Source organism: Hemicordylus capensis, chromosome 14, assembly GCF_027244095.1.
Source record: "Hemicordylus capensis ecotype Gifberg chromosome 14, rHemCap1.1.pri, whole genome shotgun sequence".
Classification (NCBI taxonomy): Eukaryota; Metazoa; Chordata; class Lepidosauria; order Squamata; family Cordylidae; genus Hemicordylus; species Hemicordylus capensis.
This window is the reverse complement of record NC_069670.1, coordinates 14,782,780-14,807,784: the sequence shown is the minus strand read 5'-3', so window position 1 is coordinate 14,807,784 and position 25,005 is coordinate 14,782,780. Positions and strand designations below refer to the sequence as shown.

The following is a 25,005-nucleotide window of genomic DNA, read 5'->3' as shown; positions in this document are numbered from 1 at the left end:
GTTGAAAAAAATGGCCCTTCCAGTGCCAGCAGAATCCATTATTCCTAGATAATAGTAGCAGAGGCCATAATTGCAGTTTAAGGGAGATTGCGGCTGAGGAAAAAGTGGCTGACACTCACCCTCAATATGGACCACTCAATATTTCAAGGTGGGACTGAGGTAGTTTGAGGTAGCCCACCCAAAATCCCCCTGGCAAAATTCCTTTAGGCGGCAGCAAAGGGCAACTTCGTTAACAGCCCCCTCAGGCAAAGGTTGGCTTTGTTCGATGGTGGCTTCGTTAGGCTGCCCATTCAGGAGAAGGGTGGCAACTTCATGAGGCGGCCAATTCAGGTGAACCTTGACCTCCTTAGGGTGCCCCCTCAGGCAAAGGGTGACTTTATTAGGGGGCGACTTGGTTAAGCTGTTCCCTGAGGCAATTATTAGCTTGCTTAGGCTGCCCCCCTCAGACAAAGGGTGACTTCGTTAGGCAGTGATTTTGTTAAGCTGTCCCTTGAGGCAAAGGGCAGCTTCCTTAGGCTGCCCCCTCAGATTTATTTATTTAATTTACTTTTGCATTTATATCTCGCTCCTCCTCCGAGGAGCTCAGAGCATGGTTATTTTTCTAATCCTCACAACAACCCTGTGAGGTAGGTTAGGCTGAGAGATACATGACTGGCCCAGAGTCAACCAGTGGGCTTCATGGTTGAATGGGGATTCGAACTCGGGTCTTCCCGGTCCTAGTCCAACATGGGCAGGAGCAGTTGGAGGAGGAGGAAGAAACATTCCCTCAGAGCTTAGCCCTTAACCACTGCTAACTGAGCCAAGAGCCGAGGCATCTTTTTAAAATGGTGGCTCTCTTGGGAGGAGGAGAATGACTATCCCTCCTCAGCTCAGCATAACATCTCTTCTGGCAGCTCTTGTCATTCCCCTCGGGCTTTTTTTTTTAGATGGTGGCAGGGAACCATCTTCTTCCTTTTGCTATGTAAAGCACTTTGAGAACTTCTTGTTGAAAAGTTGTGTGTCGCTATGTAATACTAATAAACAACTTTAAAACCGAAAACCAAATTCCACCTGCATCCGTCCTGCCTTAGGTGAAGTATGCCATTGGGTCAGTGTCAGCTCCTGACAACCACAGAGCCCTGGGGTTTTCTTTGGTTGCCGGTTCAAATGTAGAGAGGAGAGCTGGTCTTGGGATAGCAAGCATGACTTAGCTAAGCAGGGTCTGCCCTGGTTGCTTATGAATGGGAGGCTAGAAGTGTGGGCTCTGTAAGAGATTCCCCTCAGGGGATGGAGCCACTCTGGGAAGAGCATCAAACGTTCCAAGTTCCCTGCCTGGCAGCATCTCCAAGATAGGGCTGAGAGCGATTCCTGCCTGCAACCTTGGGAGAGGCTGCTGCCAGTCTGGGTAGACAATACTGAGCTAGGTAGACCAAGGGTCTGACTCAGTATATGGCAGCTTCCTAGGTGCCTATGACACCGACTTGCTGGCACTGAATCAATCAATCCTTGCAATCCTATGCAGGTCTAATCAGGTGGGATTTATCATAGAAAGCTGCTTTCTAACAAGTCAGACCCTCTAGATCAGGGACTGGCAGCAACCCTCCAGGCTTTCAGGCTCAGGGGTCTTGAGGCTGGCACCTTCTGCAATGCAAAGCAGCTGCTCCACCACTTTCCTACGGCCCCAATCCCTACTTCAGGGGCATTTGCTACTAAATAAGCGTGCACACACGCGGGTTGCACGTCTGCAAGCGCGGCTTGCTTGGGAATAAGCCCCATGCAGTCAGCTGGGATGTATTGCCAAGGAAACGCGCGGGCGGCAGGGCAGCCATCTTCATTCTGATGTGACTGCCCCTTTAAATCCTGGGGACGCGTCCTCCCCGCTGCCATGGCGACGCGAGCGGAGCGCGGCGGGCGGGAAAAAGGGGAGCTGGCCCCGAGCGTCAGACGCTGTCACCAGCAACCACCGCCACCGAAAAACATGGGGAGTGCCATGCTGCGCCTGCGCAAGCAGTATGTGACCGCCAGCACCGTACGCGGGCTGGGAGGAGGTGCCGGCGCGTGCGCTATGGGGCCGCGCGAAGCCGGCCTCGGCCGGGCAGCCCGAGCGGGGGAGGAACAAAGATGGCGGCCGGTGCTGCAGGAGTTGTTGTTGCCATGGCGTCCTGCAGGAGGTGAGGCCTACGCCGGGTCGCCTGGGCAGGAGCGGGGCTGGAGGTGGGTGGGCCCGCGGGGCCCCTGGGGCGGGCGACGGCGAAGGGCTCGGGAGGTGGGGGCCCCGGTAGCGGGGCTTGGTGAAGGATGCTGGGGGTGGGAGGGGGCGCCATTGGTCTCCCTGCGGGGCGGGGGTCTAGGGCGAAGAAGGGAGACCTCTCTGCGGACCAAGGCGGGGGCGGCAGGGTGGGGGGGGGTCCCTAACATCATTACAAAATGGGAGGGAGTGAAGATTTCCATTGTTATGTAATCCCTATGCCTAATAATACCTGGGTGAGTATTATCTAGATGGGAGGAGGACTCTCCCTCTTCTCTAGGGTCCTAAATGGGTGGGTGGGTGGGAATGGGCTTGTAATGGGGGCTTTGGGGTGTAAGGGGGGACCTCTAGGCCAACAGAGGAGATCTGAATAAACTGCGGAGGAATTTGTAGGGGGGAGACTTGGTGACAGGGGAAGACACCCCTTTTTATGGGGTAAGTGGCTCTAAAAGTATGGGGTAGACATGACATTGGGCAGATTGTGGGTGGGGGTGGGGGGAGAGTAGTGTATGTGTGTCTCAAGAGAAATCCTATCTTTCTTTTTTTCCTCCCCCGTTTCCATAAAACTTATGCTCCCAGTTTCGACCGGGTAAATAAAAATGACCACACACAGGCAAAGTCTAAACTTCTGTGTGGGCGAATGTTGTCTGGATGTTTCGGTTTTCGTCTCCCTCCGTAAGTGTGTGTGTGTATACGGATGTGTTATGTGATCTGTATCTCTCTGTCGATATGGATCAAGTTGCGCCCAGAGAAGCCGTGGATTGGCTTTGAAGACCTGATGTAGTTGCTCATGACAGGGAGAGGAAGGTTGATCGGGATCTACTGGTGTATCTCTTTGGGTGAATGGCTTTCAGTGGATTGCCAAGTTTCTGACTCTTGGTTGTTTAGCAATGACACACACACAAACACTGGATCCCACAAGGCCAAAGCTTGCCCACCACTGACCAGTCAGGATAGTATTCTCTGTGTATGGCATTTTCAAAGAATTGGATACCTTCATGAAGGAGGAGAACTCTCCCGACAGCTGTCAATAAACATATTCTCATATTTTGAATTTGCTACCTATTGAGTCAAGCCATTGGTCTGTCCAGCTCAAATATTGTCTACACCAGTGATTCTCAAACTTGGGTCCTCAGGTGTTATTGGACTTCAACTTCCATAATCCCCAACCAAAGGCCACTGAGGCTGGGGATTATGGGAGTTGAAGTCCAATAACACCTGAGGACCCAAGTTTGAGAATCCCTGGTCTACGCTGACTGGCATGACTGGTCTCAGATGGGTCTTAGAACTGACATCAGGGGTGGAAACTGACACCTTCTGCATGCAAGGTTTGTGGCCTGCCCCTGAGCTTTGATCCATCCCTGTAATTAGCCAAGATAGTGATGGTGGTGTTTTTAAAATATTGAGTAGATAATTGCTGGTTGAGATGCCTCTAAAAGTGATTAGACAAATCCATGGAAGAGGAGTGCTCTATCAACAGCTATGGTAACTATGTTGAGCCTCCATGTACAGATGCAGCATACCTCTGAATATCAGATGGTGGTTAAAGCCAGGGGAAGGCTGTTGCTTCTTGCTTGGGAGCTTCTGACAAGATCTGTTTAGCACATTGTTGGACTCAGGGTGCCGGACTAGATGAATCATGTCTAATCTAGGAAGGCAACATTCTTGGAGGAGAGCTGATCTTGTGGTAGCAAGCATCGCTTCTCTGCCTTTTGGCTAAGATCAAATGTAGAGTGTGTGTGTGTGTGTGTGTGTGTGTGTGTGTGTGTGTGTGTGTGTGATAGCAAGCATAAATTGTCCCCTTTGCTGAGCAGGGTCCACCCTGGTTGCATTTGAATGGGAGACGAGAAGTGTGAGCACTGGAAGATCTTCCCCTCAGGGGATGGAGCCGCTCTGGGAAAAGTATCTGCATGCTTGCATGCAGAAGGTTCCAAGTTCCCTCCCTGGTATTTCCAAGATAGGGCTGAGAGAGATTCCTGTATGAAACACTGGAGAAGCCACTGCCAGTCTGTGTAGACAGTACTGAGCTAGATGGACCAATGGTCTGACGGGGTATAAGGCAGCTTCCTATGTTCCTACTCTTTTTTTAAAAAAAACTCTTGATTAGATATTAATGGAAGTGGTGCTCCATCTCTCACAATTAAAGCAGGATAAATGTGTGCCCAGTTGTGTGTGAATTGAACATAACAGGCTAGACAGCCCAGATAATCTCTTCCACCTTCACTGCAGTTCTTCCCAGCCCAGATAACCCTGGCTCTTGTGGAATTCTTCAGCACCAGTCTGTTCACTTCCAGTTTGTTCTGATCAGTCCCATCTGTCACCACTGCCTCCTCCCTGCTCCCCTGCTGGAATCATGAGGACCATAAACTTGCTTTTCTGAAAGGGAGACTGAAAGCGGAGGTTCTTGGGAAGCCAGCCCGATCGTGTCCTGCATCGTATTTGCAGGCCATGCGAGGAGCGTCTCTGAATGAAGGCAGAGCTTTGTGTGACTCCTCCTCTTGTGTTTCACCTTGCAGGGCAGCAGCAAAAGGGAGCCCTCGTGCGGCCAGCCACCTCTGTGAGGTGTGAGCCACAGGCTGGCAGGGGCAAAAGTCTCTTGGCTTGTGAGAGGTACGTACCCACTTGGGAGAGGGATGGCTTTGCTGAGCTTGGCCAGCTCTTGAGATCGCAAACCCGCCCACCCCGCGCCCCCTGCTTTGGTGGCTCTGGCTCTCTGGTCTGACCACTTCCCTCTCTGCTCTCCCTTTCCCTCCTCCTCCTCTGTTCTCAGGGCCTTCCTCTCCCTTCTCTCCACGATGCCCCAAGCCTCTGAGCACCGCATGAGCCGGGCGAGAGAGCAGGCCGTCATCACTTCTCAGCCGAAAGCCACCACCAGGCTCCCCAATGGACACCGGGCCCCAAGCCAAGAGCACCGCAGCACCTCCTCCAGCGGCTCCAACGGGCTCTCCGTGACCCCCAAGCTCCGGCCGCTGCCACCCCGGCCGAGCCCGCTGGATGACCGGGGCAAGAAGCTGGAGCTGGAACGAGGCAGGGCCTCCAAGCGCAGCGCGGCCTCCCGGCGGGGCCCCGTGAAGGCCGACCATGCGCTCAAAGTGCCCGGCTGCCCGCGGGACGGCGCCCTCTCCAGCAGCACCTCCTTCACCCTGCCCCCCGGGGCCCTCCTCGGCGGGCCGGACTCCGAGCGCCGCAGGAGCAACCTGGCGCGCTCCAAGTCGATCAGCGTCAGCGACCTGAGCCAGGCCGGCAGCCGCGGGGAGGAGCAGCTGAGCACCCTCCTGAGCCGCCTGGCCCTCCGGGACCGCAGCCCCTCCTGCAACCACAAGCTGGGCCTGGGGGCCCTGGCCCTGAAGAGGAGCTCTTCCCTCCGCAGAGTCAACGTGGCGGCCGGCCTGGACGGAAGGCTCTCTGCCACGCCGTTGTCTGTCCGCCCGGAGGGCTGCTCCAGGACTCGCCCCAGGGATCCGCAGGCCACGGACTATGCCCACTCGCCAGACGCCCTGGTGCCCGCGAGCTCGCCCCCGAGCAAGGCCCCTCCTCCCGGCAGACTGGAAGAGAAGGCATCCAATGTAAGGCCCCAGCCAGGGGGGGTGGCCGCGGACTGAAGCCTCCTTTTGCAGGGAGGGGCGGGCTTGGGGTTGGTAAACGGGGTGTGGTCTGAGAAGGTGGTTTTTAATTCATGGGATCGCCTTGCGAACCGGACTGGCGGTAGATACAAGACAGCCACATGAGAGTCCTCCTTCACCAGGCAGCCCCAAATTCACTGGCCAGCTCACCCCGGCGAGTGCCCCCAGCCCTCTGCCAAGCGGGACACCCAGCACTCCACAGATCTCCAACCCAGAGCTCTCGTTTCCATTTCTGAGGAGGTCAGGAACGGCAGGAATCGCTTTGGAGCAGTAGGAGAGGGTCCCCCCCCCCCCGTTTCCACTGTTGCTTACCATCTCCCAGTGCAAACGGCAGAAGGCCTGTGCCAGAAAAGGGTCTGGGGGAAGAGAGGGGGTTGGTGGTGACCACAAAGAAGGGCTGGCTGGCGAGTTAATCCTGCGTTTGTGGTCCCCTTTTTTTCACATGGTGCATAATTTAACGTGTTGCTTCCGTGAGCTGTGACGATAGCTTTGGAACCAGGTGGTGTTATAAAGGGATTTGACCCGGAGAAGAAGAGAACTTTTGGTGGCTGTTGGTTACAACAGCTCCGGGGATCCTCTAGTTTCAGAGGCAGTGTGCTTTGCATGCAGAAGATCCCAGGTTCAATCCCTGGCAGCATCTCCAGGTAGGGCTAGGACAGACCCGCCTGAAGCCTTAGAGAGCTGCTGCCAGTCAGTGTAGACAGTACAGAGCTAGATGGACCGAGGGACTGACTCAGTTGAAGGCAGCTTCTTAGGTTCCTATGACTTTTTGTCTGACCCCACAGGGTTTTTTCTTAGTTTCTACCATGGAATAGTGGAAGGTCTAGTACTGATGTTGCAGGTTTATCTTGCCTCGTGTGCCTCCCTCCCTGTGCCCGTGAAGAAAGGGATCTTGGGAATTCTTGTGCGTCCAGAAGGCTAGGCCTCCCTGGCAGACGGTCCCGGTGCTTGCCAGACTACAGTTCCCAGCATTCCTTTAGGATGAGTGCAGAGAGAACATCATAATATTTAAGCTGGTTTTATGCGGCTGAGCTGTATTATACACACTGAAACGGATTTAGCTGCTATGGAACCTAGAGGATTGTAATTCTGCAGGTCAGCTGTGGTGCTCCCTCTCGGTCTGTCACTCTGGAAATTCTCAGCCCCAGTTTGCAGGGCTCTTTGGAGTTCCGTTCCGGGAATACCTCGCGGTTGGTGAGCCATTGAAATCCGTGGCAAATGGGGTTAGGTGAACTGTGGTCGTGAAAAGACCGCACAATAGAATTAAAAAACAGAAAAATAATCGCTCCCCTGAGCCCTGGAAATTGTGTAGGTGTGGGGGGGAACCCAGATTACCAAAAAATCTGGCAAAACCGCAGATATCCGGGTTGCAGTGGGCGAGACGTGCCACAATTTCCCCGTCGTGGATATTTAAAACCGCGATTGAGAAACCTGTGGTTGGTGAGGGATGACTCTATGTTGCAGCAGGTCATTGGGTTTAATTACCCAATTACTGGCTTACCTTACCAGTAAAGGTAAGGTCAAGTGTACTGTTGAGTCGGTGTCGACTCCTGGTGCCCAGAGAGCCCTGTGGTTGTCTTGGGTAGAATACAGGAGGGGTTGACCATTGCCTCCTCCCGCGCAGTCTGAGATGATGCGTTTCAGCATCTTCCTCTGTCACTGCTGCCCAATAGAGGTGTTTCTCATAGTCTCGGAAACATACCAGCGGGGATTCAAACCAGCAACCTTCTGCTTGTTGGTCAAGCATTTCCCCGCTGCGTCCAGTCGCCACAACCTGAGGCCCGGACTGGCTGTTACAGCCCTTTCCAGCCAGTCCACCGTTGTGGGCTTTGGTTGGGGGACCCTGAGCATCCCTTATCCATGTTTGCATATCCTGCTGCCGCTTTCCTCCCTAGTGCATCCTCTCTGGGAGGCTGCTTTCTCTCTCCCGTTGTCTTCGGCAGAGCCCGCCTTTGTCTTCTTCCTGTCCATTGCACACACACACACACACACACACACACACACGCATGCACACACCATTACCGAGGGACATCGGAAGCTGCTGTATCCCAAGGCAGACCCTTGCTTCATCTAGCTCAGGGTGGTCTACACCAGGGCTCCTCCACTTTGTCCCCCCTGCAGATGTTGGACTACAACTCCCATCACCCCTGACTATTGGCCACTGTGGCTGAGGGATGATGGGACCTGTAGCCTCAACGCAGCTGGCAGGCCAGAGTGGTGCAGCCTCGTGTCTAGACCAGGTCTGCTCAACTTCGGCCCTCCTGCAGATGTTGGCCTACAGCTGGCTCTTGGCCCCTGTGCCTGGGGATTATGGGAGATGTAGTCCAAAAGCAGCTGGGGCAGGGCCTAAGTGGAGCAGGCCTGGTCTACACGGACGGCCAGCAGCTCTCCAGGGTTCCACACAGGAGTCTCCCCCAGCCCCCGAGAGCCACCCCCAGTCGGAGCGGACGGTCCGGGACTCACTGGACCCCAATGTTCTTGCGTCAGTGTCCCGTGTGGAAGCAGATGGCAAGCAGGGGGAAGCGGCTGCCCTGCCTTGTTCCTATAGAAACAAGATGCGTGAAGACATGCACGCCGAGCTAGCAGATGTCTCCCCCCACCATGCTTATACTGCAAGAAAGAACATTATTTTGCGGGGGGGGGGCCTTGAGAGAGGAACCGTAATGGCATCTCACGTGCACCACCTTGCCTTCACACGCCTTTTTCTTTCTTTCTTTCTTTCTTTCTCAGAGTTGACGTCAGGTCCACCGGGCCTTGGTGGCCCTAGTGCTGGCCTGTGTCTCTGTCTGTGCTCTTCTGGGGGGGGGGTCATGCCCTCCCTCTCTGGTGCCCCGGGCCACCCCCCAGCTCCTTCCCACACCTTGCCGTCTCCCTGATGATGCTGTCAGCACAGGTGCTGGCCCGTCAGGGGCCTGCGTGGGGTTGAAGGGCTCATTCCTTCCCCCAGGGAAGGGGCCGCCTTCTACACCCACCACTGCCCAGCTTCGTGTGGCTTGTGGCGGCAGCCAGCTGTGCTGGGAGGGCGGAGTGCCCCCCGTTGGCTTGGCGAGGAGTCCTGTGTGTCCAGGCGGCCGGCAGCTGCTGAGTCCTGGGGCGACCCTTGGCCGTTGTGTGCATCTGGGTTGCCTCGGTCTCCTGGGGAGGCGGCAGTCCTGGCGACCCTGGGCGCCAAGCAGTTCCAGTCTTGTGTGTGTTTGGGGTGTTGTTTTCTTCTCGCTCTGGCTCCATGGCTCTTCCAACACCCGCCAGTCCCCAGGGTCAGCCCTTCCTTCTAATTAATCCCACTGCAGCCAGCTTCGAGAGGAGCCAGGAATAGCCGGGGGGAATCGGATCAGCTAATGAGCTGATGGCTTATAGGGCCGGGCAGGAGAGCCCCGGAGCCTTTCCTCCACTGGGTGCCGCGGAGGACAGAGCGCCGCGCCTCGGGCCGCCTCGCTTCCTGCCCGGCCGGCGGAGCCATGCCGGGGCTCTATGGGGCCACCCTGGTGGAGCTGCCGCAGAAGCTGCACCGCACCCTGGCCACCAAGCGGGAGCTTCATGGCCGGGCGGCGGACATCTCCGAGTCCGTGGTGCACACGGCAGTCATGGGGCTGCTGCTGATGACCAGTGAGGTAACTCCCGGCCTCGCCTTGGGGTTGCTGCTGGCGGGGCGGGAGCGAAGGCGCAAGCCCCTTGCCGGGATGCTGCACTCGCCGGCCGCAATGCCAGGACCGGGGAGGTCTCCTTCCGCTTCGTGGAGGACTAAGGCAGCGGCCTCTGGCTTAGTCACACGCCCCTTTAGCACCACGGGGCCTGCTGCTGTTTCTGCCCCTCTCGCCCCGCTAGGGTGGCCAGCCGCAAAAGAGGCTGGGGCTCCTGTGTCTTTTAACAGCTCTCTAGAAGAGGAGCCTTGGATAGACAGGCGCAGCAGAGAGGAACTCTGCTGGCCGAAGGACCCTCTGCTGCACAACACCACGGTTCAGAGTTGAGGGGTCAGGTCTTACGGTGCTCTTTCGCTCCGGCTTCCTGCCTCTCCATCAGAGAACCAAACCGAGAGAGAAAACAAGGGTGGCACCGCTGGGGTGACCCACTGTAGATCCGGGTGCAGCCGGCTTGGGGGTCCTGAGCTTCCAGCTGAAGATCAGTGGGCTGAGGGGTGGGGTGGTTGGCATCGAGCAATCCGGGGAGACACGGGGAGATGGGTTTGGGCTGTCGGGCTTCTGCATCGGCAGCTGGCCCACCGGGGGCCCTTCTCGATTGGGGCTAGGTATCGTTCCCGCCAAGGTGAGCTGCACTATGACAAGATCCTTGAGGCTGCTGCTTAAGCCAGCCGGCCTCGGAGAAGTGCAGTTTGCGCCAGATCCCTCTCAGAATGGCTGAGCAGGGAGTGGTTGCGTTCCGACGGCTGGAGCGGAGACGGAGTTCGTTAAGAGCGTAAACGCCACAGTTGGGCAAGAAGCAACGATGCAGCCGCCCCCAGGACGGCCAGCCAGGCGTCTGTGCGGAGAAATGCTTCCGCAGTGTGGCAAAGGGACCTGGGCTGGTGGGTGGGTTGGATTGCTGCGGGGGGGGTGTGTGTGCATGCGCACTCTTGCCTGTGAATGTAGCTCTCCGTCCTCATGCGGAGACACGAGACAAGTGGAAGTTACTATTGAAGCCGTCGAGGAGACGGTCCCACTGCCGGGCATTCACCCTCCCTTCTGTTTGTGTTTGTGTTTCCTTCAGACGCATCACACACTCCTGCTGGGTTCCGGGCACATTGGTCTCCGCAACCTCGGCAACACGGTAAGAGGCGGGCGCTCGAGCTCCCTCCCCTCCCCAGGTAGAGAGGACTCCCCCCCCCGCAAGGGGCCAGCGGCAAAGGTGTCTTCAAAGCCCGACGAGATTCTCTGTGTAGTTTTCAAAAGAGGCTTTAAAACAGTCGCCTCGGGAAGGCTGAACCCATAGGAGGGCGCTGTGTCCGCCGCCCTTGCAGACGGGGAGCAGCTGGATGCCTCGTGTCTCTCCCTGGGCTGCTCTTACACATTGCAAGGGTTTTGTGTGCTGGGGCAGGTGTTTGGGGTCATGCTGCGTCCAGAGTGGCACAGAATGCCGCATCTTTCACTTTCTACCGGTTCAGCATCTAAGGGTTTTCCTTGTAACGGGGAATCCCAGATGTTGTTGACCACAACTCCCAGCATCCCCAACCAAATGCCCTTGAAGCTGGGGATGTTGGGAGTTGTAGTCGACGACATCGGGGATTCCCTGTTACAAGGGAGTGCTGGTTGTCCTCTGCACGTCGGCTCCTTCCAGCCACTGCTGGTGCCTGAATCGCGGTCACTTTAGATGCAGAACGGTCTTCCCTCTAGTTTTTTTTTTTTTCATCTGTGCACAGAATGAGTTTTGTTCTGGGCAGCAGCATCAAGGCAGTTTATGCACATGTGCATTCAGAATGGGGCCTTCCTGATACAAGGTGAGTGGGATCTAAAAGTAACTGAGCAGGCGTAAAGAAACTTGTGTGCCGTGCACATGTGCACACCTTAGAGGGAACACTGATGCAGAAGGTCCCCATTATTATTATTATTAGTAGTAGTAGTAGTAGTAGTAGTAGTAGTATTAGTATTATTATTATTAGTTCATGGTGTTGTTGTTGTTCACCACCTAGAGTCTTTGGAGGAGACGGGATCAGTGATTTGGGGAGGACTTAAAACTGGGAACAAAAGGGGGCAGGGGGAGAAAAAGGATGCAGCACCAGCAATCAGAGATGGGGAAAGGTGGGAAAGACTCCCAAAGATAGGAACCTAGGAAGCTGCCATATACTGAGTTAGACCATCGGTCTATCTAGCTCAGTATTGTCTTCACAGACTGGCAGCAGCTTCTCCAAGGGTGCAGGCAGGAGTCTCTCTCAGCCCTCTCTTGGAGATGCTGCCAGGGAGGGGACTTGGAACCTCGATGCTCTTCCCAGAGCAGCCCCATCCCCTAAGGGAAAGATCTCACAGTGCTCACACTGGTAGTCTCCCATTCAGATGCAACCAGGGCAGACCCTGCTTAGCTATGGGGACAAGTCATGCCTGCTACCACAAGACCAGCTCTCCTCTGATGCTGATAAATGTTACATCTATTTAGTATATGGTTTTCAAAATATTAGTACCCTTTTACCAGGTTTGTTTCTGGGGAAGAGGAACATAAGTCATTGTGATCAATTTCATTTACCTAAGAGTTGCCTTTGAGGAAGAACATTCTGGGCTCAAAATGTGTAAGCAATACAAAACAACCCAGAGAATGTGTGCAAATAAATAAATAAACAAATAAGCAAGCAAGCAAGAATAAATCTATTGAAATTTATCAGCACCTTTGAGAGTCTCTTCCTCCTTTTTCCATTTCCAGTGACTTAAGACTACCTTTTCCTTAGAAAAATGGGGAACGGAAGAACTAGAAATCGAAGAATAGAGGAAAGGAGAGTAGCGTTCTTGCTCTTAAAAAAAAAACACGTAAATTTGACTAACGTGTTGAAGAGACACACAGCTATTTTCATCAGCTGTTCTTCAGGCAAATGACTGGAATTAGGGGTTGGCCTGCCCATTGACTTTGTGGGGTGCCTGTCCAGAATTTTAGGGGTTGCTTTATGCTGCCAGCTCTAATGCCCACCCCCAACAGCCCCCTTCTGTACCCAGGTGATTGTTTTGTTTAGGGGGTGTTGGGGGGGGAGTGAGTGGGGGGTGTCTAGCAACAGGATAGCCATGATGGGTCAGATCAGGGATATTTGGGAGCAGGCGTGCCAGTTGCTAGGCAACCATGCCATGCTTCCTTTCTCCATCCCAAGATGGCAGATCTCATTCTGGGGGGGCGGGGGGGGGAAGGAGACTAAGGGGTTTAGGCTTGGGCAGCTGCTTTGCATTACTTGGTTTTGTTTGCTGACTGGTCCCCTTAGCTAAGCAGAGTCAGCCCCGGTTGCATTTGAGTGGGAGACTAGAAGTGTGAGCACTGCAAGAGATTCCCCTTCGGGGATGGAGCTGCTCTGGGAAGAGCATCTAGGCTCCAAGTTCCCTCCCTGGCAGCATCTCCAAGATGGGGCTGAGAGAGACTCCTGCCTGCCTCCTTGGAGAAGCCGCTGCCAGTCTGTGAAGACAATCCTGAGCTAGATAGGCCAAGGGTCTGACTCGGTATGTGGCAGTTTCCTGTGTGGAGGAAAAATGACCAGAGGAGTTTGCAGGCCTCCTCTTGTCCAGGCAGTGACGCGACGCAGAGAACCTGACGTCAGCACAGGCGGCCTTGAGGCCTCTCTTGGAAGCCTGGGCCGGCACAGGCCGCAGTGACACCCTGTTGTGTGTGTGTGTGTGTGTGTTGCTCTTCCACCCCACAGTGCTTCATGAATGCTGTGCTTCAGTGCCTGAGCAGCACCAGGCCCCTGCGAGACTACTGCCTGCGTCGGGAATTCCGGCAGGAGCAACCGGGCGCCCTCCGGGCCCAGCAGGAGCTGACTGAAGGTAGCGAGGGTGTCTTGCGAAAGTGGGGCCTTTCTCCTCCCGGGCTGCGCTTTTCTCTCTTCGTCGCCCCTCCCCAGCCCTCTGGGTGCAGCAGAGGTTACGTCACCGGATGGCTGTCTGAACGGACTTCAGCTCACAGGATCCTCCTCGCCACAAGCCGGGCTTCTCAATCTGTCTCTAGAGGGCCTTAATCCCTGCCCAGTTGACCGCAATTATATAAGTACCTGGCCTCGAACAGGGAGTTATATAATTAGAAGGCCTAATTCCAGCACTGCCCCGTTCGCCTCTCACCTGTGGGGTATTTATAGACTGCGTTCTGCAAATGCAGAGTGAGCTGTCCTGGCTGGGGGCTAGAAATCCGGTGTGAGGAAGGAGGCCTTTAAGGTCACTCTCGGAAGCTGCAGTGGGGAGAAAGAGGACTTGCGTGGGTGGGACCCGGTTCTTTGCTCTGCCCCTGCTGTTGCAGCTCTTCATGGAACCAAGTTGCCCACCCCCACAGATCCAGGGGCAGCCTCCTTATTAATTCGCCGCTCGCATTCACCTCACCTCTGCCACAGCCCTCCTTGTGTGGCCTTGGCCAAGTCACTTGACCTCCCAGCCTCGGTTTGGTGTTTGCAAAGTGTGGACCCTGCAAGGGGTGGGAGCCGCGCAGAGTGGAATTAGCGGCGTGCCTTTGCAAGCCCAGAGTTCTATAAATGAGGAGAAGGGAAGAGGGACGACGAGAGATGGGGTTTATTTTTGTTCTGTTTTGTTTCTCCCCTCCCTCGCTCCCCCCACCCCCCAGCCTTTGCAGATGTCATTGCCGCCTTATGGCACCCCGATTCCACAGAGGCCGCCAACCCTGGCCGCTTCAAAGCCGTCTTTCAGAAATACGTGCCATCCTTCACGGGATACAGGTGAGGGAAGTCTGGGTTCCTTTCCTAGCTTACTCCTCAGTTACCCACGCCCCTCTCCGTCGCGCCCAGCTGCTCCTTCACAAGCCCAGAGGAGCCCCTCAGCCAGATTCCGAAGCGCCAACGCCGATGTTCAGAACGAGGCATAAACCTCGTTGAGCCTGACTTACCAAAGAGGGGTGGAGTAACTAGTACTTTTTTTTTTTTTTGCGGGGTGGGCTGTAGCTCAGTCCAAGGCCTCTGCTTCTGTTTCTGGCCGCCTCTCCAGGGAGGGCTGGGAACTTTTCCTGCCTAAAAACCCCAGAGAGTTGCTGCCGTCGCTGCAGGCCGGGGTTCCCCACCTGGGTTCCCCAGAAGTTCTGGCCCTGCAACACTCCCCCAGTGTTCCATCCAACATGGACGCCCAAGTGTTGTTGCCTACAACTCCCAGCATCCTCAAGCAAAAGCCATGGCAGCTGGGGATTCTGGGAGTCGTAGTCATCAACATCTGAGAGTCCCTGTGAGAGGGAAGATGGAACCCGCCTCCTCGTCGTCCTCCCCAGCCACGCCTCTGGTGCGTCTTGCCTCCCATCCTAAGCAAAGGCTCTTCTTCCTTTCTAGCCAGCAGGACGCTCAGGAGTTCTTGAAGTTCCTCATGGATCGGTTGCATGTGGAGATCAACAGGAAGGGACGCAAGACTCCCAGCATCCTCTCAGACACCAAGCGGCCCCCAGTGCTGGAGGACTCTCACAGTTTGAGGTGAGTGGGCAGAACTGGGGAGGCCGGAGTTCAAATCAGCCGTGACACGCTCTGGGTGACTCTGGGCCAATCACCTACCTCACATGGTGACTGGGGGGATAAATGCAGGTACACATCTCTGGGCTCATTGGGAACACAGGAGGCTTCTTTATACCGAGTCAGGCCCTTGGTCTATCTAGCTCAGGATTGTCTTCACAGACTGGCAGTGGCTTCTCCAAGGTTGCAGGCAAGACTCTCTCTCAGGCCTGTCCTGGAGATGCTGCCAGGGAGGGGACTTGGGACCTTCTGCACTCAGGCAGGCAGATGCTCTTCCCAGAGTGGGCCCATCCCCTCGGGGGAATCTCTGACAGTGCTCAGATATGGAGCCGCCTCTCATCCAAATGCAAACCAGGGCAGACCCTGCTTAGCAAAGGGGACAACTCATGCTGGCTGCTACAAGACGAGCTCTCCCCCACTTTGGAGGAAGAGGGGCATGTCAATGTAAACCAATAAAATCGGGTCTGACTACATGTAGAGTGCCACGTGCTGAGTCAGACCTATACTAGCACCGTCTGCTCCGACTGGCAGCCATTCTCTGCGTTCTTGGCCAGCATAATAATAATAATGAACTTTATTTGTTAGCCACCCCGTAGCAAACTGTTCTCCGGGTGGCTCACCACATCCAATAAAAGCCCCTAAAACACGCCAAGCAAATTGCAACCCGACACACACGAAATGAAGAGGCCCGGCCCGGCAGTCTTCTTGAACGGGAGCTGACCGAGGCTGGCCCTTTGGCCACTTGGACATGCAGAGGCCACCGCTCAGCGGGTCCTTTCCCTGCCGCCAGCGGCCTGGCCTCCTCCAGTTGGTATCTCCGGAGGGCGAGGAGGTGGAGCCGGAGAGAGACGATGTCCGGAGCGGAGACCAGAGTCCTAGTCCTTGCCTTGAGCATTGCAGCCTCGGCTGGTCTGCAGGCCCAAGTCGTTAGGGATGTGCACGGAACTAGCAGGGGGTGGCTCAAGGGGGGGATACCCTTTAAAGGTAGGGGAGGGTGCTCTTATTCCTCCCACTGTGTGTCCCGTTCCCCCCCCCGCCGGCGCTGTTCTGGCGGGGTGGCAGCGTCCCTCCCTGCTACCCCGTTGCCTCGTGTGACCGGAAGTCTCTAATGCGCATGCACACTTCCGGTCCGACGAGGCAACAGGGTAGCAGGGAGGGACGCTGCCACCCCGCCAGACCCTTTTAAAGTGCAGCGCCAGCGCGGGGAATGCGACGAGAGGGGTAAGAGCACTCTCCCCCACCCTTAAAGGTCCCCCCACCCCACCCAGCCTTCGAACCAGCCAAACCACCGGTCTTTCAGACCTGTTTGGAAGGCCCGTAAAAGGGCCTCCGAACAGGTTCATGCGCATCCCTACACGTCATAGGTGCATGTACGTTGCTTGATTCTCTCTCTTTGAATGGCCTCCATTGAGAAGCAGTTGTTTTGAGGAGATGTCTGTAGAAGTCGGTCTGCCCTGGTTGCATTTGAATGGGAGACTAGAAGTGTGAGCACATTCAGAGATTCCCCTTAAGGGATGGAGCCACTCTGGGAAGAGCAGAAGGTTCCAGGTCTCCTCCCTGGCAGCGTCTCCAAGAGAGGGCTGAGAGAGATTCCTGCCTGCAACCTTGGAGAAGCTGCTGCCAGTCTGGGTAGACAATACTGAGCTAGATAGACCAAGGGTCTGACTCAGTATATGGCAGTTTCCTATGTTCCTATATTGCCAGCGTTCTTTACTTTGGGCTCTTTTTCTTCTCCTCAGTGATGACGAACAAGCCAACCAGATGTGGAAGCGCTATCTGGAAAGAGAAGACAGCAAGATCGTAGGTGAGCCGTGCTTGGTCCTTTGCGACCCCAGGCCTGCCTGCTGGGACCTCGGCGGCCTGTGCCGTCTGGCTTGTTGGGCCCTCTTCCTGTCCCTCCACATCCTGCCTTCTGTATCCTCTCTCTCCATTGGTGCATTCCAACTTGAGATTGCCAGTTGCCTAGGAAGGCAGGAAAGTGCCACCTACTATTGGTCCATCTAGCTCAGTCTTGTGAACTCAGGCAGACAGCCGCTCTCCGGGCAGTCTTTTCTCCCCAGCCCTACCCGGAGATGCCGGGATTTAAACCTGGGACCTTCTGCGTGCTCAGCAGATGCTCTGCCGCTGAGCTACGGCCCTATTGGGCAGCTGAATATAGATGGAAACACCAGTATTGGACTCCTCTTTAGTCTGGAGTCAGGTCCAGAAGGGTTTCCCTTTGAGCAGAAACGGATTGGGTGACAGAAGAGTGTGCTTTCCTCTCCCGTGTGCACATGCAGACACACCCTCCGAAAAGTCCCAAGACAGAAGTGTCACACTCTGCATATTGGCAAGCTCCCACAGCAATAACCAATTTCTTTCTCTCTCTCTCTCTCTCTCTCTCTCTCTCTCTCTCTCTCTCTCTCTCTCTCTCTCTCTCTCAGATCTCTTTGTTGGCCAGTTAAAAAGTTGCCTCAAGTGTCAAGCGTGCGGCTATCGGTCCACGACCTTTGAAGTTTTCTGCGACCTCTCTCTCCCCATCCCAAAGGTAGGCTCAGTATAGTGGCAGGCTCTGGGATGGAAGATGGGAGGTGATTTATGGAGCTGTCTTGTGGAGAGTCAGGCCAGCCTCTCAAATCCCCATTCAGCCATGAGACCTGCTGGGTGACTCTGGGCCAGTCACTTCTCTCTCAGCCTCACCTACTTCACAGGGTTGTTGTGAAGGGAAACCTAAGTATGTAGTACACCACTCAGGGCTCCCTGGAGGAAGAGCGGGATATAAATGTAAAATTAAAAATAAATAAATAAATAAATCCCGCCCACTCAGAACATAGGAACATAGGAAGCTGCCATATACTGAGTCAGACCATTGGTCTATCTAACTCAGTATTGTCTTCACAGACTGGCAGCGGCTTCTCCAAGGTTGCAGGCAGGAATCTCTCTCTTAGCCCTGCCTTGGAGATGCTGCCAGGGAGGGAACTTGAAACCTTCTGCTCTTCCCAGAGCGGCTTCATCCCCTGAGGGGAATCTCTCACAGTGCTCACACTTCTAGTCTCCCATTCAGATGCAACCAGGGCAGACCCTGCTTAGCTATGGGGACAAGTCATGCTTGCTACCACAAGACCAGCTCTCCTCTCCTGTCTACTCTGACTGGCAGCAGCTCTCCAGGGATTTGGGCAAAGAAGGGCCCTTCCAAGCCCTGCCGCCTGGTATCCTTTAACCATAGCTGCTGGGGGTTGAATGTGGGACTCGTCACATGCAAAGCATAGGTTTTACCCCCTCAAAATAAGCATGAGCAGGTGCCTCGTCCTGAATGGGAGCCTGATTGGGGTCTTTCCCGGCCCCGCTTAGGAATGTTGCCAGGGACTGAACCCAGGAGCATGCGCTCCGCACGGATCGGTTGCCCTGCTCCCAAAATGTTGTGGCGATATTGGAGCCCCCAGCGGGGCTATAATGGCAGAGAGGTGCCGGAAGGGAGCCCTGGAGGGGTGCTGGTAGTCCAGGGGGCCGGGTGGAGACAGAGGGGTGATTGGCCGGGTCCCTGGGCTGGGTGGGGGAGGCTGGCACAAATGTGTCCAGCTGAATGGTGGGGCGTGGGAGTGGAACCGGCAGAGGTGGGGATTTGGGCTCCCTGGTGTTTTGGGGGGAGTCTTGTCAGTCTTGGCCTTCAGTGGGGGAAGGTGGGGGGAAGCTCTCTCGGGCCGAAGCCCTTGCCTCCGCTCGGTTGGCTCACGCCCCACCCTCTCGCTCCGCAGAAAGGCTTCGCTGGCGGGAAGGTCTCCTTGCTCGACTGCTTCAGCCTCTTCACCAAGGAGGAGGAGCTAGATTCCGAGAACGCCCCGGTAAGTCGGGGCCCGTTCCCGCCACGTGGGCGGGGGGTCCTCCTTGCCCGCTGGGGTGCCCTCCGCCTGCCGCAGGGCGAGAAGGCGGGTCACAGGCCGAAAGAGACGCACAGCCGTGCCGGGGGCCGTCTCAGGGAAAGCTGTCGGGGCTGCAGAGACGGGGCTGAGCAAGTTCTTGGTAGGCGGGTCTGCAAAGCCGGGACTCCTGCTCAGCCGGCTGCCCGTCTCCTCCTCCCCCCTCTCCGAGCAGGTGTGTGACAAGTGCCGGCAAAGGACCCGAAGCACCAAGAAGCTGACCATCCAGCGCTTCCCCCGCATCCTCGTCTTGCGTATCCTTCTTTTCTTTTCTTTTAACGTTGGGGCAAGGGATGGGGAGCGTGTTGGAGCCGGTCTGGGGGCTGTTGCCGGAAGCTTGGTGGTGAGGCAGTCCTCGGACCGCAGCTGTGGAATCGAGGGTCAGGAGGGCACGGCGGGTCAGTGTGGAAGCGTTTCGGGAAAGTGATCTCTAACCGGGGGTCAGGACTCTGCTCTGCTCTTCTGGGCCTGCAGTCCCGGACACACTTACCTGGGAGTCCCGACTTCTTGAACTTCATGGGATTTACTTCTGAGTAGATATGAGATTGCACCGTAGGGTTCTGGGTTAGCCTCGGACCATTGCGGGCTCCTGGGCGTTCCTTAGCCAAGGCCATGCTGGCCGGTGTGGGTGGAAATGTTGAAGTTGCCAGGGGTGAGAGTGGTGGCCGTGCCCCACTGGCCAGTGCCTTTCTGGCCTTGCTGGGCTTACGGGTGAAGACGGAGGTGATGTTTCTAGACCAGCAAGGTCAATTTGGCCTGGATCCTCACTGCATTCAGTCCAAACGTACCCTTCTTTTCCAGGGCCAGCTGTTTTTGTGGGGATAGGAGAAACCTCTGTCTCTGTGTGTGTGTGTGTGTGTGTGTAGCAGTGGTGGTGCCCGTGATGTCACGAAGAAGTTGCCCAGTCCTTAGAGCAGTGTTGTTTATTAAAAAAAACAAAAAACAAAGTTGGCCAGTAAGCAAGGCAAAAAGGAGAAAGGCAGGCCTGCCAGTAGGAAGGGCAAGGTCGGCGGCTACACCAGTGAACAGTTTACTTTTATGCCCACCTGTCAGTCGGCGTGCGAAACCAAGAGGAAGCCGCAGCTGAAGGGACCTGCCATGATCTCTCCTTTTTTATGCCATGTCCCTGTATTAGCTCCTCGAAGTATTCCGGAGGCCAGGGGCTCCCCCTCTGGGATCCGGGCTTCCACTTCCTAGCAGGAGTGCCATCGCTGGGGTGACTTTCGAGCGGCCTCCCTGCCAGTTAGTCGTTCCTTAACTCTGGCCGCCCCAGACCTCAACCGGTTTTCCACCACCCGCTACTCCATCAAGAAGTGCTCTGTGTTTGTCGACTTCCCCCTCCAGCAGCTCAACCTGAAGGAGTTTGCCAGCGAAAAGGGCGGTGAGTGAACAGAAGACCAGCCCTGCTGGATCAGGCCCAAGGTCTGTCTAGCATCCCGCTTCACCCACTGGCCCACCAGATGCCTCTGCGGAGCCCACAGGCAAGAGGTGAAGGGGCCTGCCCTCTCTCCTGCTGTGGCTCCCCTGCAACTGGGATTGAGAGGCATCGTGCCTCTGAGGTTGGAGGTGGCCCACAGCCACCAGAAAAGTAGAATTGTTAGACTGGATGAGAGTCTGAATCCAGATAAGACGGAGGTACTGATTGTGCAGGGTCAGAACTCAGGAGATGATTTTGATATGCCAGTTCTGGATGGGGTCACACTTCCCCAGAAGGAACAGGTACGCAGTCCGGGGGTGCTTCTGGACACAAAACTCTCCCTGGTGTCCCAGGTTGAGGCAGTGGCCAGAGGTGCCTTTTATCAGCTTCGGCTGATATACCAGCTGCGTCCGTTTTTTGAGATAAATGACCTCAGAACAGTAGTACATCTGCTGGTCATCTCTAGACTTGACTACTGCAATGCGCTCTATGTGGGGCTGCCTTTATACATAGTCTGGAAACTGTAGTTAGTCCAGAATGCGGCGACCAGGTTGATCTCTGGGTCATCTTGGAGAGACCATATCACTCCTATCTTAAAACATCTACACTGGCTGCCGATAAGTTTCTGGGCAAAATATGAAGTTTTGGTTATAACCTATAAAGCCCTAAACAGCTTGGGCCCTGGGCATAGTTGCCAGAACCTAAGGTTTATACTTGTGGGTCAAATGGGCCGTAACCCAAAATTTGGCTTAAAGAAAGCCAGTCTGGCAACTATGCTGGGTATTTAAGAGAACGTCATCTTCGCTATGAACCTCACCACCCATTGAGATCATCCGGAGAGGTCCGTCTGCATTTGCTACCGGCTCACCTGGCAGCTACTCAGACACGGGCCTTCTCCGTTGCTGCCCCGAGGTTTTGGAACGCGCTCCCTGCTGAGATAAGAGCCTCCCCATCTCTGACCACTTTTAAAAAGGCAGTCGAGATGCATTTGTTCACCCAGGCTTTTAATTAGATATTGTTTTCATTGTGTGTGTAATAGTTTTAACATTTGAAATTTTAAATTGTTGTAATGTTTTAATCTTTTTGTCCATTGTTGTTGTGCTTTGTTGTAAACTGCCCAGAGACTTGCATTTCGGGCGGTATACAAATGTGTTAAATAAATATAAATAAATAAATAAATAAATTTGTCTAAGCCCCTTTTAATAAGAATAAGAGTTGTGCTTCAAGACTGGAGCAATGGTTACTGTGTCTTCCTGAGGCTGCCCAGATGAGGGAGGTCAGAGCTTTGTGCATTCTCTCTCTCTCTCTTTCTCTCTCTCTCTCTCGCATTCCAGGCACTCCAGTGTACAACCTCTATGCCCTCTGCAATCATTCTGGCAGTGTGCACTACGGCCACTACACAGCCTTCTGCAAGGACCAGTCCGGTTGGCGGGTTTACAACGATTCCCGGTAAGCAACGGATGCGGAGTGTGTGTGTCTTCTGCAATTCCTCACCGGTACAGAAATACAGAAAAGAAGGTGGTGACGGGTGCTAAGTCCAGCTTCCTTGGGGTTGCCATTGCCATTTAATGCAACAGGGAGAGGTGGGGTGAGCAAGTTGCTAGTCCTCACCGTTATGAGGGTCAGCTTACGAGTGTGTTGGCCATTTCTGGTGAAGTCCTCTTCCCAGTGGTCGAGGACAGGTCTTGGGTGCTGCTCCCCATGACTAGCAGTGCCGGGGGATAGGGGCACATGTTGCTCAGGTTGCAGAATTTGTACTAGTTGCGGAATTTGGATGGGGAGCAGCCCCCGCCCCCCCCCCCAAGACGGGAATGTATGCAGCCCTGTCCGTTAGCAAGGCAGTGTCTTTGTTCTGTGATCCCAAGGCTGCGTGAGGAGCCCTTCGATGCGAGGAGGAGGGGCTCCGACCGCGTCCTCAGCAGAGCAGCGGAGGCGTCCCGCTCCCGTGGCCTGCTTCCCCAGGATGCACTGCCCCAGTGCTGCTGTGACCTGCCTGGAGCTGGCAGTCGGTGGCCACAAATAGCACTTCCTGGCTAAGGAGCTTAACCGCTTATTTAGAACACGGTCCCTCTTGGGCGGGCGGGCGAGCATGGAAGCAGGCCAGGCCTCAGAGCACCCGGCCACTGATCCAGCCGCCCAGCGGACTACAACACCGCTGGCCTGCCCCTGCTCAGGGCCGAGGGCACCCCGCACTCCAAACGTGTTGGAGGTCTCGACCAAGGCTTCCCCAACCCGAAGACATCAGAAGCTGGATTCTGCCGCTTCCCTGAATCGAGAGGTCTGGCCACCGCGTTTCAGCGAGGATAGCGATGAGCTGAGTTACAGAGGAGCGTTGGCAGCTGCCGTCGGCTGAGTCAGGCCCTTGGTCCATCCAGCTCAAGGTCACCCACACAGACTGGCAGCAGCTTCTCCAAGGTTGCAGGCAGGAGTCTCTCACAGCCCTACCTTGGAGATGCCGCCACGGAGGAAACTTGGGGCCTTCTGCATGCAAGTAGGCAGATGCTCTTCCCAGAATGGCCCCGTTGCCTCAGGGGGATCTCTCACAGTGCTTACGGGTGGTCTCCCATTCAAATGCAAACCAGGGCAGACCCAGCTTAGCAGAGAGGACAATTCATGCTCGCTGTCCCAGGACCAGTTCAGAAGAGGGCAGTCAAGATGGTGAGGGGTCTGGAGACCAAGTCCTGTGAGGAATGGCTAAAGGAGCTGGCTATGTCCAGCTTGGAGAAGGGAGATGATAACCCTCTTCAGATACTTGAAGGACTGTCTTGGGGGAGGACGAGGAGGAGGAAGAGCAGGCTTGCTCTCTGCTCCTAAAGGCAGGACTGTTCTTTATTGGTTGAAAATATTCGTGGGTGGAAAGGACAAGCGAGCAGATTCAGGCCAGACATGAAAAGGACATTTCACCGCTTTCAGTGGTGCTATTAATGCCGTGTTTTTCCTGTTTGTCCTGTTCAGTGCGTTTTGTGGGTTTAAAAAAGGCTTTTTAAAAGGCAATTTTAAAACATTTTCACACAGGTGAAATGGCCATCGCTGTAATCGTGGTTCTGAGTCCCAGTGCAAGCCCTAGAGCAGGGGGGCACCACTCGAATGTCCCAGTGGGCCAGACACAACCATGATGATGTATTTTGGGGGGGGGGGCGAAGTCCATTTTCAGTGCATTGATTATAGCAGTAAAATTAATGGTAAAGATAAATATGAAAGCAGTCACTAGTTAGTTGTGGGTCCTTCCCCTCCCCGCAGGGGCCCACAGTTTTAACCAAGGACAGTGGCCCCAAAATAAGCCCCGTCCTTGCTCAGTCAGTGGGCACCTGACCGTTCCTGCCCCGCACAAATGCCAGCTTTTGGGGCTCCTGCTGTTGCTGGCTACCTGGGCCCTCAAAAATGTCCCCGCAGGCTGGATCTGGGCCCTGGCCCTTACGTTGTGCAGACCTGCTCTAGAGAGTGACCTTACTCTGCCTGAAATGCGTCTGGATTGACTCTTTCTCCCTCTTCTTGGCAGGGTGTCTCCGATCAGCGAGAACCAAGTCCCGTCAAGCGAGGGTTACGTCCTCTTTTACGAGCTGGACGACGTACACTGGAAGAAACAGTAATAGTATTGAACCCAGCACTTTGGCCTGCCGCCGCTCTTACCTCAGAGACTGGTGCTTGGGCCTTTTTAAAAAAAAACACCAATAAAACATTAAAAAAAGACAGCCCCCCCCCCCAAAAGCAAAAACGAACGCCGCCGTGTGGGGGGTCTGTTTCTAAGAGCGACCCGGGTCATCTGCGCCTCCTACTGTGAACACACCCAGGTTTTCTTTGATTATGCTTACCTTTTCCTTAAGGCCAGCAGGTCTGAAGGCAGGAGGGGGGAAGAAATGCTTGCCCTGTGGACGGATCTGGGTTGCAAGGGAAAGGCCGGCCAGAGCGCGCGTTTGGGGGCCTGTGAGGAGCTGTCCACGGGTGGCCTCTGCAAGGCTGACTTTGTCTGTCCGTCCCTCCGTCCGGTTCCTACCGCCATCCCTTGGGGAGGTCCTGCCCGCTTCACGCCTCAGGCTGACGGTGGGAGCCACTACTGATTTTTAGCGACCACGTGTGACTTTTGTACATAATGATGGGTTTGTACATAGACGCCGAGAGGAAAATGAAGAGCTTGAAACTTCTTTTTGTGAATAAATTTACTATTAAAAAACCAAAACACCTTATGGGTATAGTATCTGTCTCATTTCTGTGTAAGCGCGGGGGGGGTGTGTGTGCAAAAGAAGAGTGTTTGGTAATTCTGTGGCGGGTTGTTCACACGTAAGTCGTCGGAGGCGGGGGCAGTCAGTTAAACCAGGGACACTCTGTTCTTGTCGTGACCCTGGCAAATCGCTCTCCCTAATTTGCCTCTGGGAGGCGGCTTGTTCTCGTGTTTGTTATTCGCATTGCCAGGCATCAGAGTTTTATCTCCCTCCCTGGGTGACCCTACAAATTGCATTTCTCAGTGGGGAATGGAGTGCGTTCGTCTCTAGCGCACAGGTCGGCACATCTATGCACATGGCCACTTCAAACACGCTGCAGTGGGCAGTCTGACCACGCATGCACGCTGTGGCTGCTCAGGTATGTAGCAAACTTCAGTAACCACCTGCTGGTCACTGATGTTTTTTCAAATACATCTTTACAGAAAAGTAATTTTTCTAAAGGCTTTTAAAGGTAGAAGGCAGACCAGTCCAGCATGGGTTTTACTGTGTCTTTGAACACTGGAAGCCACC

General features: G+C 55.0%; 1 protein-coding gene across 4 annotated transcripts; it reads left to right on the top strand.

Moving 5' to 3' along the window:
* Positions 1–1,918: 1,918 nt before the first annotated feature.
* USP21 (ubiquitin specific peptidase 21) lies at positions 1,919–24,459 on the top strand. 4 transcript variants are annotated; one of them, XM_053278940.1, is made up of 14 exons: positions 1,919–2,150; positions 4,744–4,837; positions 4,998–5,793; positions 10,555–10,614; positions 13,172–13,295; positions 14,080–14,191; positions 14,789–14,926; positions 16,702–16,766; positions 17,386–17,489; positions 18,697–18,783; positions 19,034–19,112; positions 20,132–20,239; positions 21,610–21,724; positions 23,775–24,459. In XM_053278940.1, exons 1-14 carry the CDS (start codon positions 1,958–1,960, stop codon positions 23,863–23,865), a joined length of 2,166 nt encoding a protein of 721 aa, XP_053134915.1. In that variant the 5' UTR covers positions 1,919–1,957; the 3' UTR covers positions 23,866–24,459. The 4 variants fall into 4 exon arrangements, with proteins under 4 accessions (XP_053134915.1, XP_053134919.1, XP_053134918.1 ...); XM_053278944.1 differs by having other exon boundaries at positions 2,108–2,193; XM_053278943.1 differs by lacking the exon at positions 1,919–2,150 and adding an exon at positions 2,388–2,463.
* The last annotated feature ends 546 nt before the right edge of the window (positions 24,460–25,005 follow it).

Bases quoted from the DNA above. Each gene is read 5' to 3' on its own strand.
- USP21 (XM_053278940.1), top strand. From the start codon at position 1,958: ATGGGGAGTGCCATGCTGCGCCTGCGCAAGCAGTATGTGACCGCCAGC. The intron at 10,615-13,171 runs GTAAGAGGCGGG...TCCACCCCACAG, and splicing joins TCCGCAACCTCGGCAACACG to TGCTTCATGAATGCTGTGCT. The intron at 21,725-23,774 runs GTAAGCAACGGA...TCTTCTTGGCAG, and splicing joins CGGGTTTACAACGATTCCCG to GGTGTCTCCGATCAGCGAGA.